An 18,671-nucleotide genomic window follows, 5' to 3' on the forward strand; every position below is an offset into this window, starting at 1 on the left:
GACATGAAGTCCTTGCCCATGCCTATGTCCTGAATGGTATTGCCGAGGTTTTCTTCCAGAGTTTTTATGGTTTTAAGTCTAACATTTAAGTCTTTAATCCATCTTGAATTAATTTTTGTGTAAGGTGTAAGGAAGGGATCCAGTTTCAGCTTTCTACATATGGCTAGCCAGTTTTCCCAGCACCATTTATTAAATAGGGAATCTTTTCCCCATTTCTTGTTTTTGTCAGGTTTGTCAAAGATCAGATGGTTGTAGATATGCAGCATTATTTCTGAGGCCTCTGTTCTGTTCCATTGGTCTATATCTCTGTTTTGGTACCAGTACCATGCTCTTTTGGTTACTGTAGCCTTGTAGTATAGTTTGAAGTCAGGTAGTGTTATGCCTCCAGCTTTGTTCTTTTGGCTTAGGATTGACTTTGCAATGCAGGCTCTTTTTCGGTTCCATATGAACTTTAAAGTAGTTTTTTCCAATTCTGTGAAGAAAGTCATTGGTAGCTTGATGGGGATGGCATTGAATCTGTAAATTACCTTGGGAAGGATGGCCATTTTCATGATATTGATTCTTCCTACCCATGAGCATGGAATGTTCTTCCATTTGTTTGTATCCTCTTTTATTTCCTTGAGCAGTGGTTTGTAGTTCTCCTTGAAGAGGTCTTTGACATCCCTTGTAAGTTGGATTCCTAGGTATTTTATTCTGTTTGAAGCAATTGTGAATGGGAGTTCACTCATGATTTGGCTCTCTGTTTGTCTGTTATTGATGTATAAGAATGCTTGTGATTTTTGCACATTGATTTTGTATCCTGAGACTTTGCTGACATTGCCTATCAGTTTAAGGAGATTTTGGGCTGAGACAATGGGGTTTTCTAGATATACAATCATGTCATCTGCAAACAGGGACAATTTGACTTCCTCTTTTCCTAATTGAATACCCTTTATTTCCTTCTCCTGCCTGATTGCCCTGGCCAGAGCTTCCAACACTATGTTGAATAGGAGTGGTGAGAGAGGGCATCCCTGTCTTGTGCCAGTTTTCAAAGGGAATGCTTCCAGTTTTTGTCCATTCAGTATGATATTGGCTGTGGGTTTGTCATAGATGGCTCTTATTGTTTTCAGATATGTCCCATCAATACCTAATTTATTGAGAGTTTTTAGCATGAAAGGTTGTTGAATTTTGTCAAAGGCCTTTTCTGCACCTGTTGAGATAATCATGTGGGTTTTGTCTTTGGTTCTGTTTATATGCTGGATTACATTTATTGATTTGCATATGTTGAACCAGCCTTGCATCCCAGGGATGAAGCCTACTTGATCATGGTGGATAAGCTTTTGGATGTGTTGCTGGATTCAGTTTGCCAGTATTTTATTGAGGATTTTTGCATCGATGTTCATCAGAGATATTGGTCTAAAATTCTTTTTTTGTTGTGTCTCTGCCAGGCTTTGGTATCAGGATGATGCTGGCCTCATAAAGTGAGTTAGGGAGGATTCCCTCTTTTTCTATTGATTGGAATAGTTTCAGAAGGAATGGTACCAGCTCCTCCTTGTACCTCTGGTAGAATTCGGCTGTGAACCCATCTGGTCCTGGACTGTTTTTGGTTGGTAAGCTATTAATTATTGCCTCAATTTCAGAGCCTGTTATTGGTCTATTCAGAGATTCAACTTCTTCCTGGTTTAGTCTTGGGGGGGTGTATGTGTCGAGGAATTTATCCATTTCTTCTCGATTTTCTAGTTTATTTGTGTAGAGGTGTTTATAGTATTCTCTGATGGTAGTTTGTATTTCTGTGGGATTGGTGGTGATATCCCCTTTATCATTTTTTATTGTGTCTATTTGATTCTTCTCTCTTTTCTTCTTTATTAGTCTTGCTAGTGGTCTATCAATTTTGTTGATCTTTTCAAAAAACCAGCTTCTGGATTCATTGATTTTTTGAAGGTTTTTTTTGTGTCTCTATTTCCTTCAGTTCTGCTCTGATTTTAGTTATTTCTTGTCTTCTGCTAGCTTTTGAATGTGTTTGCTCTTGCTTCTCTAGTTCTTTTCATTGTGATGTTAGGGTGTCAATTTTAGATCTTTCCTGCTTCCTCTTGTGGGCATTTAGTGCTATAAATTTCCCTCTCCACATTGCTTTGAATGTGTCCCAGAGATTCTGGTATGTTGTGTCTTTGTTCTGTTTGGTTTCAAAGAACATTTTTATTTCTGCCTTCATTTTGTTATGTACCCAGTAGTCATTCAGGAGCAGGTTGTTCAGTTTCCATGTAGTTGAGCAGTTTTGAGTGAGTTTCTTAATCCTGAGTTCTAGTTTGATTGCACTGTGGTCTGAGAGACAGTTTGTTATAATTTCTATTCTTTTACAGTTGCTGAGAAGTGCTTTACTTCCAACTATGTTGTCAATTTTGGAATAGGTGTGGTGTGGTGCTGAAAAGAATGTGTATTCTGTTGATTTGGGGTGGAGAGTTCTGTAGATGTCTATTAGGTCCGCTTGGTGCAGAGCTGAGTTCAATTCCTGGATATCCTTGTTAACTTTCTGTCTCATTGATCTGTCTAGTGTTGACAGTGGGGTGTTAAAGTCTCCCATTATTATTGTGTGGGAGTCTAAGTCTCTTTGTAGGTCTCTAAGGACTTGCTTTATGAACCTGGGTGCTCCTGTATTGGGTGCATATATATTTAGGGTAGTTAGCTCTTCTTGTTGAATTGATCCCTTTACCATTATGTAATGGCCTTCTTTGTTTCTTTTGACCTTTGTTGGTTTAAAGTCTGTTTTATCAGAGACTAGGATTTCAACCCCTGCCTTTTTTTGTTTTCTATTTGCTTGGTAGATCTTCCTCCATCCCTTTATTTAGAGCCTATGTGTGTCTCTGCATGTGAGATGGGTTTCCTGAATACAGCACACTGATGGGTCTTGACTCTTTATCCATTTTGCCAGTCTGTGTCTTTTAATTGGAGTATTTAGCCCATTTATGTTTAAGGTCAATATTGTTATGTGTGAATTTGATCCTGTCATTATGATGTTAGCTGGTAACTTTGCTTGTTAGTTGATGCAGTTTCTTCCTAGCCTTGATGGTCTTTACAATTTGGCATGTTTTTTCAGTGGCTGGTACCGGTTGTTCCTTTCCATGTTTAGTGCTTCCTTCAGGAGCTCTTTTAGGGCAGGCCTGGTGGTGACAAAATCTCTCAGCATTTGCTTGTCTGTAAAATATTTTATTTCTCCTTCACTTATGAAGCTTAGTTTGGCTGGATATGAAATTCTGGTTTGAAAATTCTTTTCTTTAAGAATGTTGAATATTGGCCCCCACTCTCTTCTGGCTTGTAGGATTTCTGCCGAGAGATCCGCTGTTAGTCTGATGGGCTTCCCTTTGATGGTAACCTGACCTTTCTCTCTGGCTGCCCTTAACATTTTTTCCTTCATTTCAACTTTGGTGAATCTGACAATTATGTGTCTTGGAGTTGCTCTTCTCGAGGAGTATCTTTGTGGCGTTCTCTGTATTTCCTGAATCTGAATGTTGGCCTGCCTTGCTAGATTGGGGAAGTTCTCCTGGATAATATCCTGCAGAGTGTTTTCCAACTTGTTTCCATTTTCCCCATCACTTTCAGGTACACCAATCAGACGTAGATTTGGTCTTTTCACATAGTCCCACATTTCTTGGAGGCTTTGTTCATTTCTTTTTATTCTTTTTTCTCTAAACTTCCTTTCTTGCCTCATTTCATTCATTTGATCTTCCATCACTGATACCCTTTCTTCCAGTTGATCGAATCAGCTACTGAGGCTTATGCATTCATTACATAGTTCTTGTGCCTTGGTTTTCAGCTCCATCAGGTCCTTTAAGGACTTCTCTGCATGGGTTATTCTAGTTAGCCATTTGTCTAATTTTTTTTCAAGGTTTTTAACTTTTTTGCCATGGGTTTGAACTTCCTCCTTTAACTCAGAGTAGTTTGATCGTCTGAAGCCTTCTTCTCTCAACTTGTCAAAGTCATTCTCTGTCCAGCTTTGTTCCGTTGCTGGTGAGGGGCTGCGTTCCTTTGGAGGAGGAGATGCACTCTGATTTTTAGAGTTTCCAGTTTTTCTGCTCTGTTTTTTCCCCATCTTTGTGGTTTAATCTACCTTTGGTCTTTGATGATGGTGTCGTACATATGGGGTTTTAGTGTGGATGTCCTTTCTGTTTGTTAGTTTTCCTTCTAACAGTCAGGACCCTCAGCTTGCAGCAGATTTTTAAAAGAACTTCCAGGATTTTGTCTCTATATTGAAGTGTATGTCACTATAGGAATCAGCAGGGCATTACATTGATCCTTTAAGAAAATTTTGCTACCCTATAGCCCTTGACCCTACTCTTTTTTTTTAAAAATTTTTTAAGGTAATTGTTAGAGATTTCCCAAGGTTTATTTGAAATGACACACCACTGAAAACATAACTGTTACAGATGATTTATGGATACAGTACACATCACCTATCTTACTTTAGGACAATCTGTGAAGATGGTATTTTTCCTGCTGCAGTTCCTTTGTCAAGTGACTTTAGACAGAGATGGGACTGCAAGGGTGACTCAGGTCGTGCTGACATAGGAGAAGCAGGTGCTAATGTTTTATTTGAACTAGTTGTTGGGCTGAGGTGGAATGAAAGCTCCCTAGGCTGTGAGGACATCTTTGCAATGTGGAGAGGACCCAAATCAGTGGGTGTTGCTCTTTGAATGTTGAAGGCCTTGTCAGTATACTGGTCACCCAGTTTCATCATCACTTCATACTGTTTGTACCAAAGAACCACAGTTTCCTTATGAAACTTGGCTTCAAGGCTGGAGATGTTTTTGAAAGTATTAATATAAAATCCAATTCGTCTTGACTATAATAATGGTAACTTTTCTTGTAAGTCAACATTAAACTCTTCAAACCTTCTCTATGCTTTCTGAAATTCTACTTCTGCCTTAGACAGAGGCTCTTATCCTTCCTCCTGAAGCTCTGCTGAGCCCAATGGAGGTGGGCAGGCACTGTCATAGTCTACCAGCTTCCTGCTGCACTTGGTGATGCAATTCTTCAAGTCAGGAAATTGGTCCAGGTAGTTTTCCAGTGTTAGCAAGGATGCATCCATGAATTTTTCTTGGATATCCTCCCAGAGCACATCACCTTTCTTACAACTATTTTCACACCTTCCTGCCCAGACCAATCCAGTGCACAGACTTCACACAGTGACTCAGCTTCGTCAAGGTCTCTTGAATGCCTTTGATTGCTTCTAAACATCCTCAGAGTTCTCTCAGGTCTGGTACCCTCTGCTTCTTGTGGCTTGAAGTTCTGGACATATTCTTCAATCTGTTTGTCTTTTGTCTCACCAGCTTTCCCTGGCTTCTGGAGGACCTTTTCCTGTGAGTGGCTGAGTCTCTTCCAGGCATTCTTGGCAAAGATTCCTCTTGATGTTGGCCAGGGCTGCAGGTCCAGGACCTGGGAGGAGCTGAGCGCTCAGTGTGGCTGGCAGCGTGGAGGGGCGGGAGGAAGAGGGGAGGATCATGAGGAGGGGTGAGGTCTTTGACCCTACTATTGATATGCTGTTCTGTGACCATCGGGATCCCAGAGCTCTGCTCTGTTTCACAGGACTCCACAAAGAGAAACTGCAAGTCCCAGTCTTTCACCTCTCTTGGACTTTTTATCTTGTCTCTTCATCACATCTCTTCAGTATAAGGAAGAACAGAAAGGGAGGAGAGAAACTCAGGGTTGTCAGTCAAATGTGTCCATTTACAGAATTTATAAAATGTATTGTTATCCTAGTTATCTTTATACTAGCCTGCTATGGCAGGTTTCAGGATCACTGGACCTAGAGGGTGAATCAAGAAAGATTTTCTTTGATGTGGCTTAGATCCCCCTGAATTCATTCCCAAAAGCCCAAGGGAAGAAAGAACAGGATTAAGTATACATTGCCTATATCTTGGAAGACAATACAGAGAACAATAACAGACAGAAGAACTAACAGACGCACAGAAAGACATGGGTCACTTTAAATTTTATTTATTCATATTAATGAAAAATTATATTTTGTTAAAAATGGTCTATGTGAGAGGTTCTGTAATACAGTAGGGAATAAGAACTATGTTATATTTACCATCCTCGAGCACACAGTCAAGAAGCTACAAAAGAGAAAGGCAAATTTCACACATACTACAGACAGACACACAGCCAAGTTGAGTAAAACAAACAAAATCTTTTGGTCTAATCAGATAAAGATCATTTACTAGCCTGGAAACTATTGTAAAGATATTATTTTATTTTTGTTTTCTCCGTGTTATTTATACATCCCAAGAATTCTAAAAAATCCCCACCTTTCTGTGATGAAGAGTAGGTGGGCAGCCATAGATCACTGAGTGTCAGTATGACAGAGGCCAGAGATGAGGGACATCCAGCTGACTGGTCACTGGGTGGCCCCTTGTGTAGTCCAAGCACATCATACCCTGTATTTTGATCAAAAGAATATCTTTTAAAATTAATTTAAAACTTATCATTTGAGTCATGCATACTGGCTCTTCACCTGGCCATAGGACCACAAACCCCCTCGTCTCATGCCTAGACTCTGAACACAATCAACTTTGAAAAGTATTTGGAGCCAGAAAAGGCCATTTTATCTTCTAGTTATGAGCATTGTCTCTGTCTCTCCCTTCCTCCCCACCCTCCACATATGACCAACTGTTTGTTTTTCAACTCTGCTATTTTGCACATGCCAGACACCCCTATCTAGTCTTATCTCTGATCTACCCCTAAACCAGACCTCTCATACCACTTTATGAAAATGCATCTCTCTGTTCAGTAGTAACTGGAATTAACTATCAAGACAATGGTCATCTGAATTAGAAATTATATCTCTGTTTTCAAATTATTATCAATATTATTTGATAAATGTTAACCAAAGTTTTAACTGAACACATTTCTCATAGAGATACTTTCCCTAGACTCATCATTTTGAATTGAGGGAAATGGTTTACTCTCATTGAAGAAAGTAATTGAGGGAAATGGCTTACTCTCATTGAAGAAAGTCTCATTTCTTCATGTGCAATTTTCTAGAAACAGCAGCCACCTCCATATAAGCAAGAGAACTGGATGTATGTCTGAGGTCAAAAATGCCTTATTCCTATGTATAACAGGACCAATATATGCAGGCCATATGGAGAGCAATGGGCATTGACTGAAATACGGGTGACCCAAAACATAGACCCAAGAATTATATATATAATTGGTTCATATATATATATATATGTATATATAAAATTTATATAATATATAAACACACACAGATACATACACACACTATTATATATTAAATAAATATTAAGTATAATAGTGTACATTATATATATTAAATATATATAATAGTGTATGGGTATGTATCTGTGTGTGTATATGTGTGTATATGTGTAAGTATGTATGTATGTATATGGTGTCAGCCATAGGCTAATCAAACAATGTGAGTTAAATTACCTGAGAAAACAATATCAGTTGAGCACTGAGATATGTGCTTAGTGTTGTGCATATATGTTATACAAATCAGCAATAGACAGGCAGGGTAAAATAATGTTCTAAGTAGCAGAGGGATTGATTGATTTCCACTGAAATGCTGAGGGATTGATTAGTTCTCATTGAAATGACTTTCCCTAGTTACTTATGCGAGCAACATTGTCACCCTGTCCAGGTTCCCTGAATTATTCCTCAGAGACCAGTGAAACAATGTCATGCTCTAGAGTGAGGCAGAGAGAATAAGCGAAGTATGCCACTCTGAATCTGCTTAGTTTTAATGCTATAGATAAATGGGTTCATAAAAGGTGGGAAAAGGAAGTAGATGTAGCTCATTGTGATGTGAACGACATGAGGAACATGCTTTCCAAACCTATGAATAAATGTCAGACAAACTACAGTGACATAGAAGACCAGGATGCAGCAGATATGAGAGACACATGTGTTGAGGGCCTTGGCCCTTTCTTCTCCAGAACCAATGCCCATGACAGTCTTGAGAATCAAAATGTAGGAGAAAAAGATGATGAGAAAGTCCAACAAGACCATTGCAAATAAAACTACAACTGGATAGAGATGGTTGAAGGTGATGTGAACACAGGCTAGCTTGATGACATCTTGGTGTAGACAGAAAGCATGGGAGAGTACATGGGATCGACAATAGGGAAACCAGTGTAGGCGAACAACTATTGGCATAATGGACAGACCAGCCCTTGTCAATACCCCTACACCAATCTTCATTACCTGGGTGTTGGTCAGGATAGAGGTATATCTTAAGGGGTTGCGGATGGCAATGAAACGGTCATAAGCCATGGCAAGCAAGACACCTGACTCCATGACAGAAAGAGTATGGATAAAATAGGCCTGAGAGAAGCAGGCTCCATGGCCAATCTCCCTGTGATCTAACCACAGAACACCTAGCACTGTGGGCATTGTGGTCAATGTCACTCCGAGGTCTGTAGCTGCCAACATAGCTAAGAAATAGTACATGGGCTCATGGAGGTTATGATCATTCCTGATGAGAAAGAGAAGAGTGCCATTGCCAAGAAGTATGGAGATGTAGGCTACCAATAATGGGATGAGTATCCAGTGATGTGCTTTCTCCATGCCTGGGAAGCCAGTAAGCTGGAAGGTGGAAGCAGACTTATTGAGCCCCATTGCCAGCTTTGCAAAGAGGTAAATATTTACTCCAGGTAAAGCAGTAGTAATCAGTTGTATAAAAGTTGCTCCTTGAGAATTCTACCTGTTCATAAGATGTTCACCAGTTCTGACTTTCAGTGACAGCAAGGATGATAATTTAGTCATTCCTGGGAGATCCTAGGTATGGGAAAATAGAATGTATAAAGAAGATATTATTTAGGGTTTACTCTGTGTAAGATTATTGGATAATACGTTGGGGATACAGCTATTCATGCAGAATAAATGTTGTTAAATTCATTGTAAATCATATAACCCAGAAAATAAAAACAAAACGAAAGAAGAAATCACTATATTTGAATAGTGCTGTAATGGCCTGAAACTTACAGGTCACTTTTCATGGTGCTCTTCATCCTGACTGGTGGTATTATAGGGTGGATGTAAAGGTTTCCCAGACTATGTGAGACCTAAAAGATCAGTAGAAAAATGATTCTAAGCACTATTGGAAAAGAAGATATAAACATTATATGGAAAAACAAATACACAAGTAAGAAATATATGAACAAATACAATAAAATAGTAAATTTCAGAGATTGACTTTTCTTCAATATGTCTGGAGGGAAAATTCAAATGATGAAGCTCCAGAGACTTTTGGGTAGTTAGAAAATGACATAAGAGTGACTTATCTGTGTGTGTTTCCAAAGCACATAGAACTCTATGTTGCCCAGCTTTATAACCCTAGTTATTGATATGCTGCTTCAAAGAATTCAAATTTTCACAATATAAATTGAAGAATAAGCAGTAAAATGTGGATTTGATGATAAGCATTTGAAAGCAGTAATTGATAATAGCACCAAACTACTGTTGCATATCACCCACTTGGTGATGCAAAAATAAAAATTTAGGCAAGATCAAGGAGAATTTTTTTTAAAAAACTATGGAATCTGATGGGATTTGACAAAAGTGAGAAGGCTCTATGACTCATTAGAATTCTAAGATTTCAGCTGGTGCAGGCAGCCAACCTCTGAGAATACATAAATTGTGGCATGAGCCAGAGAAAACAGGCCCACCTTCTCTTATGGTTGGTTTGGACTCTACATCTCATATACTATTGAAAGAGCATATTGATGTAAATTTATGCATGACTTACAAGACCTCTTTCTGTCCGTGAAAAAAATGCATCCAAGATTACTGGACTTTCATCTTCAGAAGAATTTTTTGAAGTTTCAGCTCTGCTCTTTCTAACAATAATAATCTTGGGAAAGTCATTTAATCTTGAGATTTGGTTACCTAACCTGTAAACACTACTAGTGATTTCTGTCTTCTCAGTCATTCTCATGACACAAAGTACAGGAAATGTTTTGTAAAGAGTGGATAATTTTTTTATTTTTGTGTTTTTTTTTATTGTTTCAGAGAAGCACCTCCTTTCTCTTTCTCTAGTGAGTACATGTCAGGATTATTCACCCAGAGGTGTGTCAAATGATTTCATTTTTTTCATGGAAGCCTTGGGAACAGATATAAGATGATGATGGGGTTTTTAGGAGCCTGTGTTTGACTTTAGAGAAACTATAGTTTAATATTTTTATTTAATCAGCAGATAAAAGGTGATATGTCTGGGTGGGAAAGGGAAAGGAGAAAAGATTGATGTACCAGTGTGGGAACTTCTGACATAGCTAAAAGTAACATTGAGCCTGGGGCATTGGGACTGAGGGAAGTAGAGGGGAAAGCAACTCTGTCCTCAAAAAGTGAGAAAAGGAGGTATAATTGCTCAATCTGCCTGCTAGTGAAAGGTTCAGACAATACTCAGCTTATGCAGGATTAAAGAAGCAGGTATGGCAAATAAAAATTGTACATAAGGTATATAACTTATTGTTTTATTATAGATATTCATTGTTAAATGATTACCATAATAAAACTAATTAACATATCTATCACCTCACATAATAACTTTAATTTTTTTGGTAGTAAAAATATGTGAGGTCTGCTTTCTTAGCAAATTTTAAATATACCTAAATAAAGCTGGGAGGGAAAAGATAATACAGAACATTAATCTAGTTAATTGTGTTATATTACTACTAAATAAACATATAATTGATAAATAAATGAAAAAAAAACAGGAGTAGGAATACCAGATACGGAAAATAAAGCTGAGAAACAAATGTATGAAACAAATAATTGTTGAATTTCTACCGTGTGTCAAGTATTGGACTGGGGCATTATATACACCTCAGTTTTTGGGTAGAATCCTTAAAATAGCTGTTTGTCTTGTCTGTTTTCATATTGAAAACTGAGTGCTTTCACTCGATTCAACAGTTGCTTTTGTGGTACATGAGATGATCTGTGAGTTTCAGAGGGGATAAAAATCTAAAACCTTTGCCTCATCCCTACAGCCATTCACCCTCTTCCAGGGTCTCTGTCATAGAATAGACTTGAGTTTTTATTAATGAGAAACTCATTCTCAAAGTCTCAAACTCTGCCGCATAAACTGATGGCTCTATGCAGACACCTCAGCAGGAGCCCATTCAGATGTTAACTTTCATATATTCTCTCACCTTCCCTTCGGCTTTTTTCCTTCACTTTTCCTGACACTCTTTTCTGTCTCCAGCACTTAATCTCTCCATCCTTTTTTTACCCCCTTACGTTTGGCTATTATCCTTTCTGTGATGGTTAATATTGAGTGCAAACTTGATTGGATTGAAGGATGCAAAGTATTGTTCCTGGGAGTGCTGTAAGGGTGTTGCCAAAGGAGATTAACATTTGAGTCAGTAGACTGGGAGAGGCAGACCCACCCACCCTCCGTCTGGGTGGGTACTATCTAATCAGCTGCCAGTGCGACTAGAAGAAAGCAGGCAAAAGAAGATGAAGAGTAGTGGATGCCTATTACACAATATAAACTTTTCCAGGTGCTAAAGTCACACAGCTATGTGAATCTCTACCCCTGATCCAGAGGCACACATAACCCAAGCTCCGTCCAAGCTTAATTTTGAATTGGTTTGTTAGTCATATGGTCAGATAGTGACTTTTTTTCTAGAAAGTATATGAACCTCTGATGATTACAGAGGTATACCTCCTCAAGCGTTTGGAAGAGTTGATGCTATATTTGGCACTTATCTGGACTTCTAGGGTAAAAGACATGGGGTTGGGGGCAGGGGGACTCTCAGGGTTAGAATAGAAGCCAGAGAGATTAAAGAATCAGTCAGGTGGAGAGAAATGACTACAACCCCATAATTCATTCCTGAGTCAACACCCATGCTCTGGTTTGTTCCTAGAATTGCTTGCCTTATGTGTTCCAGAATGTATCCTTCACTTTTTTACATTTGAAGAGGTAACTCTCAAACCAAGTTTTAGAGATGTCAGGGAGTCTTTAGGACCCATGCCTACTATATATATCTACTCTTAGCAGAAAACACTATGACTTTTCTCTTGCTAAGAAATCAGCTTCGATTTCCCTGTCTTTCTTTGCCTTGGTTCCTGCAATGAGATCTTACAAAGGAGATTCATTAAATACCCTCACTGACCTGAAACTTTGTTCCCTTCCATTCTTCAGTTCCATAGTCATGTATCTCACATCTTTAGCCGTATGAAAGATTTGGGCATCATCTTTTCAGAATCTGCACATGAGCCTGGCTGGTAGGAACATTTATTTTAGAAGCTCCTCCCCAGAGACCATTCCTGATTTAGATAATTATTGTTCTTCCCTCCCTCCCTCTTCTGCTCCCTCTTCTGCTCCCTCCCTCCTTCCCTCTTCTGCTCCATCCCTCCCTCCCTCTTCTGCTCCCTCTCTTCCTCCCTCTTCTGCTCCCTCTCTTCCCTCTCTCCCTACCTCCTTCCTTCCATCTTTTTCTCTATTATTTGTGCCCTCAGCCTTGTGGGTATTGGGCTTTGAACAGCACAACCCAGGTCTCTGTCTCTGTCCTGGCTTTTACTGGAGGTTTTCCTCTGTTGGAAGTTGAATATTTTGTCTACATTGTGGCTTTGGCTCTTGCTGTGCTACTTTGGAATTATTTTATCTCATTGCATTTCATAGTCCTTACCTGTAAAACGCATATAATAATTGCCATCACATAAAGTTATTTTGTGGTGTGATTTAAAGAGAAAGCACTTGAAATGTTACTCAACATTTAATAAACAACTCATGTCAAATATTGTCATCTCTGTCATAACCAATTAAACTTATTTTAATTATTTGCATTTTGGATTATCTTCCCTTATTGCACAGTGAACTGTGTGAGAAACAGACTCTATCTTTCATAATTTTATGGCACATAGATGTTCAAGTGATTAAACCATCGAATCAATGTTATATTCCCCAATTTCTCCTATTGGAGATAGATGATCTTACAGGCAATTTAATATTTCTCTGATTGATAGAGAGCAATTTTCACTTCCAAATTAAACCACTATCTCATGAACACTATTCTGCTTAGCAAATAGATTTTTTAAACATCTGTAAGTAGTAGTACAGATGTATGTATAAAGGATATACAATGAACACACAAATACATTATTTTTCTCATTCAGCAAATGGTGAGATTTAATTTAATGGTTGATAAATTAAATTAAATATTTGATTACTGATACAATGATGATGAAAAGACTATTGAGAAAGTATATTACAGAGAGCAGAAAGGGCTTCAATGAACCTCTTGTTATTTAGTAAAAAAAATTATTAAGGTTAATTTACATAAAGAAATGTGAACACATCATAAAGGTCTAGCTCAATGAATTTGTTGCAGAATAAGTTCACTCACATAGTTGCCACTCAGAACAAGAGCTAGAACTTTACCAATACCTCAAAAATTCCTTTGCACTCCTTTCAAGTTCACCTTCCAGATTAGTTTTATTAAGTTGTCACCTTTATGTAAGTGGAATTATAGTCTTAATTCTATGCTCATCATTATGTTTTTGAGAAATACCTGTGTATTTTTATGTAATAGTAGTTTGTTCATTTTCATTCCTATATGATATTCCCGTTGTATGAATATACCCCATACTTACCCTGGTGCTCTTGATAGTTAACAGTAATAGTTGGGGCTGTCACAGAATGCTACTTAGATAATTCTGCTACATGTTTATTTGATTGTTGGTTTTTGTGCGTATACATATGAATTTCTATTAGGTCTCATCATAGGAATACAATTCCTTTGATAAACATATGCTTATCTACAGTAGATACTATCAAATACTTTCTAAAATGATAATTTGTTAAAAATATATTCCACTAACAGTTCACAAGAGTTTCAGCTGGTTTACATCTTTAACAACACTAGGTGTTTTGGGGTTTTTTAAGAAGCGATTCTACTGCGCGTGTACTGGTATCTCATTGTAATTTTGATTTGCATTTCCTTGATAATGAATAACAGTGCACACATTTTCATATATTTATTGATCACTGGCCTCCTTTGTAAAGTACCTTTTTCAGCCTTTTACCCATTTCAGAAAACAAGTAGCTTGTCTATTATTCTCTTATTGATTTTGGGGTTTTATTTATAAATTATTGATATAACTCTTGTGCCAGATATAACTATAGCACATTTACAACTTATACCTGACATTTGTATTCTCTTAATAATTTTCACAAAAATAAGTTTTTAATTTCTATTCAGATTTATTTATGGTTTTTATTTGTGTGTAATAGTTAAGGCATCTTAAATCCTAAATAAATGAATAAAAATCACTCTGTTACCTTATAATATCTTTATTTAACTGTTCACTATAAATTGAATTTTGCCTATGGTATGAGGGTGGGGATCAAAAATTTTCATGCCCAGATTAGTTTTGTGCCTTTGATTAGCCTCCATTATTTTTTGCTCCCAGAATGACCCTGGAAATCACAGCCATAGCTGGATCCACCCTCTTGCACCGTTTCACATAGTTACAACATTATCTTGTTAGCAGAAACAGGCATGGTATCACCTGTGTGATGATATATTTTATAGTAGCTCCCTATCCAGAACATTTATATTCTTGTTAAACAACCAAATATATGCATTCACAGATAACCAAGCCATGTGACAATTGTATTTACTAGAAAGCAGTACCTTTGAAAGAAAGAAAGAGGAGGTAGGATTGGTCAGAGGAAGAAATCAAACTGAGATACAGGCTGGCAAAGGCTTGACCAATCTAGGAGAAAGCTCTGGAGCAAGTATTACCCAACAATATTACCCCACATTCGGGGAAATGGCCAGGTTTTCAAAACCCTGACTTACTTAGTCATCAGATGTGAGTTGCCCCAGGGAGGTCTTGGCTTTGGGCAAAGTGGTTCTGTGCAGCTGAGGGTCCTGTATGAGCTGAGAGTTGAAGACTGTCTGCTGACCACATTCCCAGAGCAAGGCAGGAAGTCTTTCTCTCTCTCTCTCTTTTTTTTTTTTTTTTTTTTGTAAGAGTCTCGCTTTTTCGCCAAGGCTGGAGTGCAGTGATATAATCTTGGCTCACTGGAACTTCCGCCTCCCGGGTTCAAGCAATTCTCCTGCCTCAGCCTCCTGAGTAGCTGGGATTACAGGCGCCCGCCACCATGCCTGGCTAATTTTTGTATTTTTAGTAGAGACGGGGTTTCGCCATGTTGGCCAGGCTGGTCTCAAACTCCTGACCTCAGATGATCCACCTGCCTCACCCCCCAAAGTGCTAGGATTACAGGCTTGAGGCACTGTGCCCGACCAGAAAGTCTTTCTCTAAAGGGGATTATGGACTACATATCTCATGTCTGCAACAATTTCTTTGTTAATATCTTATATTTGGAGGCCATTTTCCAAGACCTTTCAGATTGATATATCCAATCTAATTTCAGTTCTCATCACTTACAGGCCAATGAACATATTATCCAGATATTCCAAAAATATCTGCTGGGTTTTACTGGTTTTCAACTGCACCTGTGGTCACCAAAGTTTCACAGAGACTGATGCTTATCTGGAGTGTCAGTAAAGTTTCCATATAAAAAAGCAAATAAATAAATAAACCCTTCACTTTAAGGGCATTTGTTTTCTTAACCTTTTATTTTGAAATAATTATAGATTCATAAGAAGCTGCAAAAAATATAAAGGGAGATCCTGTGGACAGCTCAATCAGTTTTTACCTAGTGGTTACATCTTGAATAACTGTCGGAACCAGCAAATTGACATTGATATGATCCACACAGATTATTTCAATTCCATTAGTTTTACATGCACTGATATATTTGTGTGTATGTGTATAGTTTTATGCAATTTTATTACCTATTTAGATTAATGTGCATACCACCACTGTCAAAATACAGACTAAACCTATCTCCACAAGGCTTCCTCATACTACTTCTTTTTAGAAACATCCACCCTTCTTCCTTTTCCTTCTCCCTTTATCTCTGAACCCTAGCAACTGCTGATTTCCATATCAATAATTTTACCATTTCAGTAAAGCTACATAGATGAAATCATTGGCTTTTTTTTTTCACTAAGCAGAATTTTTCTAAGATATATCCACTAGTTCCATGTGTTAATAGTTTGTTATTTTTTATTGCTAAGCAGCAATCTCCTGCAAGTTGTACCACAGTGTATCTATTCACCTATTGAAGAACATTTGGGTTGTTCCCAGTCTTTAGCAATGACCAAAAAAGAAAAAAAAAAAAAAAAGCTTTTATGAACACTCATGTGCAAGTCTTTTTATCAAATAAATGAATACATATGTTTATACAATGTCCAAGAATGTCTTATAAGCCTGTCCAGGTCTATCATCAGCATTTTGTAATAGGCAGCATTAATTTCTAAACATATTTATTAAGTTTATGCCTAAATATACATTCAGTATTGAAAAGGTTAAGTAGCTTGCCCATGTTTACATTGCTAGAGAATTTTCTAGTGCTTCCATAACAAAGTACCATAGGCTGCATGGCTTAAACCACAGAAACTAATTTTCCCATAAGTTCTGAAGGCTAGAAGTGCAGAGTCAAGGTGTTGGCAGGGTTGGTTTCTTCTGAGGCCTCTCTCCTTGGCTTGTAGATGGCCATCTTCTCCCTGTGTATTCACACGGTTTTCCCTTTGTATCTATCCATATCCAAATTTCCTCTTCCTATAAGGACACAAGTCATATTCAATTAAGATACACCCTAATAACCTCATTTTAACTTAATCACTTCTTTCAAGACCCTGTCTCTAAATACAGCCACATTCTCAGGTACTAGTGGTTAGTACTTTAATATATGAATTTTGGGTTGGGACATGATTCAATTCATAACAGTTAGTGATAGTCTTCGATTTGCATTAATCATTACATTAATTATAACAAAGCATAGTAACAGCTGAATAATTTATTCAGCTGTTTATTGAAAGGAAATTTGTTCTTCTGGTAATATATTTCCCCTTAAAACCAGTAATAGGCAGAGTGGTTCCTGTCAGGATGGGAGGGAAAACCAAAAATATTATAGTCCCTGGGACTAAAGTGACATGGTGTGCTTGGCTGAAGCACCATGCGATGGGTATGCCTGCTGCATCCCCTGGAAAAGAGAAAACTTCTGGTAGGCTAAACTCAACAAGGGAATAGTTAGTGATAACTGCAGATTGTGTGTTCACATTGGGTACTAGAGAAGGCTGCCTGAATTTTATTATATTGACTCTAGTCTATCTAGCTCTCTGCTTTCAAGCTTTCTGTGATCTAAACCAAGCAGGAAATATAGTAGAAATTCAGGTTACATAGGCCAAGAAGATATATAGCTTTCTCTTGAGATAAACTAGGAAAGATTTGACCTTTGAAGTAAATGTAGGGAATAAATTACCTCCCAAAGGTGATACCAGAGTCTGCTGGGGCTATGAAGACAGGCTCTCTGATTCCCCACACATAAAGTTCCTACCAGTGGCTTGATTCGGCCAGTAACTTATTTGGAAAAAGATTATTTAAAAGTTTGGGGGGACTAATTAAGTGTTCTAGCTCCCTCTAAGGAGGAGTTGATACACAGTAAATATTTCTTAAGATCCAAATTGGCTATAAAAGGGAGACATCTGGGAAGGTGCTGTCTTTATTAATAACCACAGTGACTGCTTCTCTTAACAGATGTTGAGAAGGAACAACATGATCTGAGTCTTTAGGCAAGACACAATAACCCTGCGCCTCCTTACCATCAATCAAGTTATGGTACCTGGGAGTACGGTGAAATACTCCTAGATATATAAAGAGTGTACTAGGAGACTCCTCTATAAGCTCTCCAGAAAAAGATAAGGAGAAGAAGTGAAGGATCTCAATAGCCCACAGCTTTGGATGTGTGTGCAGATTTCAGCCTGAAGTTGATAGAACTTCAAAAGCAATTCCAAGTGCTACCAACCAACTACCTAAGACCTTCTGTACTCAGTGATGTGAATATGATTGACCCTCTCATATGTCTCCTTTCCTTTCTAAGAGATGAACAGGAAGGCACCTCTTATTCTACTAGGTTTTGCTTTTTAAACAAAGAAGAGAAAAATTATGGCTGTAAATGTTAGAAGCTTATCTGATTTTCTAGGTGTTCCATTATAGAATCTTCTTCTTGCTTCTATCCTCAGTCTTTGTGATCTCTTTCCTTCCCTATATATTTTTTTCCTCAGCTTTTATCTCTTCTGTCATTGTCTTTCTTCTCAGAAACCAAGAGCCACAACTAGCTGAGGACACAAGAATTTTCCACAAAACAAAGCAGAGTGATTCCATAGATCACTATTATAGCTGCATTACCAGGTATGTCTGCATGGAATTCTTGGGAATGGAGAAGGGGAAACTTTAAGTTGCAGGTTATTACTGGCAAAACACAATCATTGCCTTACACTTTGGTTAGCTTTCCCTGTAGTGAGTCACCACTTGTGCTGCATATTCTCTTATAAGAAGGAATTTTTCACAAAGTTGAGATACAGTGAAAGATTAGGTTAAAGGAGATTATTGCTGAAACGTCAGAGAAGTAAGAGTGTTGACAGAGAAATGAAGTTGTACATAGAACACAGAAGGGGGAGGAGCTAAGCTGGATTATCTTTGCATCTAGTAACTGAAGAATATACATCACTCATTGTATGTTCAATAGGCACTGAATTCTGGTTTATGTCTCTCAGTCCTAGGACAGAATATGGATGCTGAAAAATGATTCT

At 38.0% G+C, this 18,671-nt stretch overlaps 2 protein-coding genes across 4 annotated transcripts in view; one reads left to right on the forward strand and one right to left on the reverse strand.

The window, feature by feature from the left end:
• The window catches only part of HBE1 (hemoglobin subunit epsilon 1), a 250,894-nt gene that overhangs the window by 150,027 nt on the left and 82,196 nt on the right, over window positions 1-18,671 (forward strand). The gene's annotated exons all lie outside the window — the stretch shown is intronic.
• On the reverse strand, window positions 7,681-14,770 carry LOC129008865 (olfactory receptor 51B6). 2 transcript variants are annotated; one of them, XM_054441320.2, is made up of 2 exons: window positions 14,756-14,770; window positions 7,681-8,604 (listed from the first exon to the last, which is right to left on the reverse strand). In XM_054441320.2, the coding sequence occupies exons 1-2, from the start codon at window positions 14,768-14,770 to the stop codon at window positions 7,681-7,683; spliced, it is 939 nt and encodes a 312-aa protein (XP_054297295.2). The 2 variants fall into 2 exon arrangements, with proteins under 2 accessions (XP_054297295.2, XP_054297294.2); XM_054441319.2 differs by lacking the exon at window positions 14,756-14,770 and having other exon boundaries at window positions 7,681-8,619.

This window comes from Pongo pygmaeus, chromosome 9 (assembly GCF_028885625.2).
Source record: "Pongo pygmaeus isolate AG05252 chromosome 9, NHGRI_mPonPyg2-v2.0_pri, whole genome shotgun sequence".
In the NCBI taxonomy this organism is placed as follows: Eukaryota; Metazoa; Chordata; class Mammalia; order Primates; family Hominidae; genus Pongo; species Pongo pygmaeus.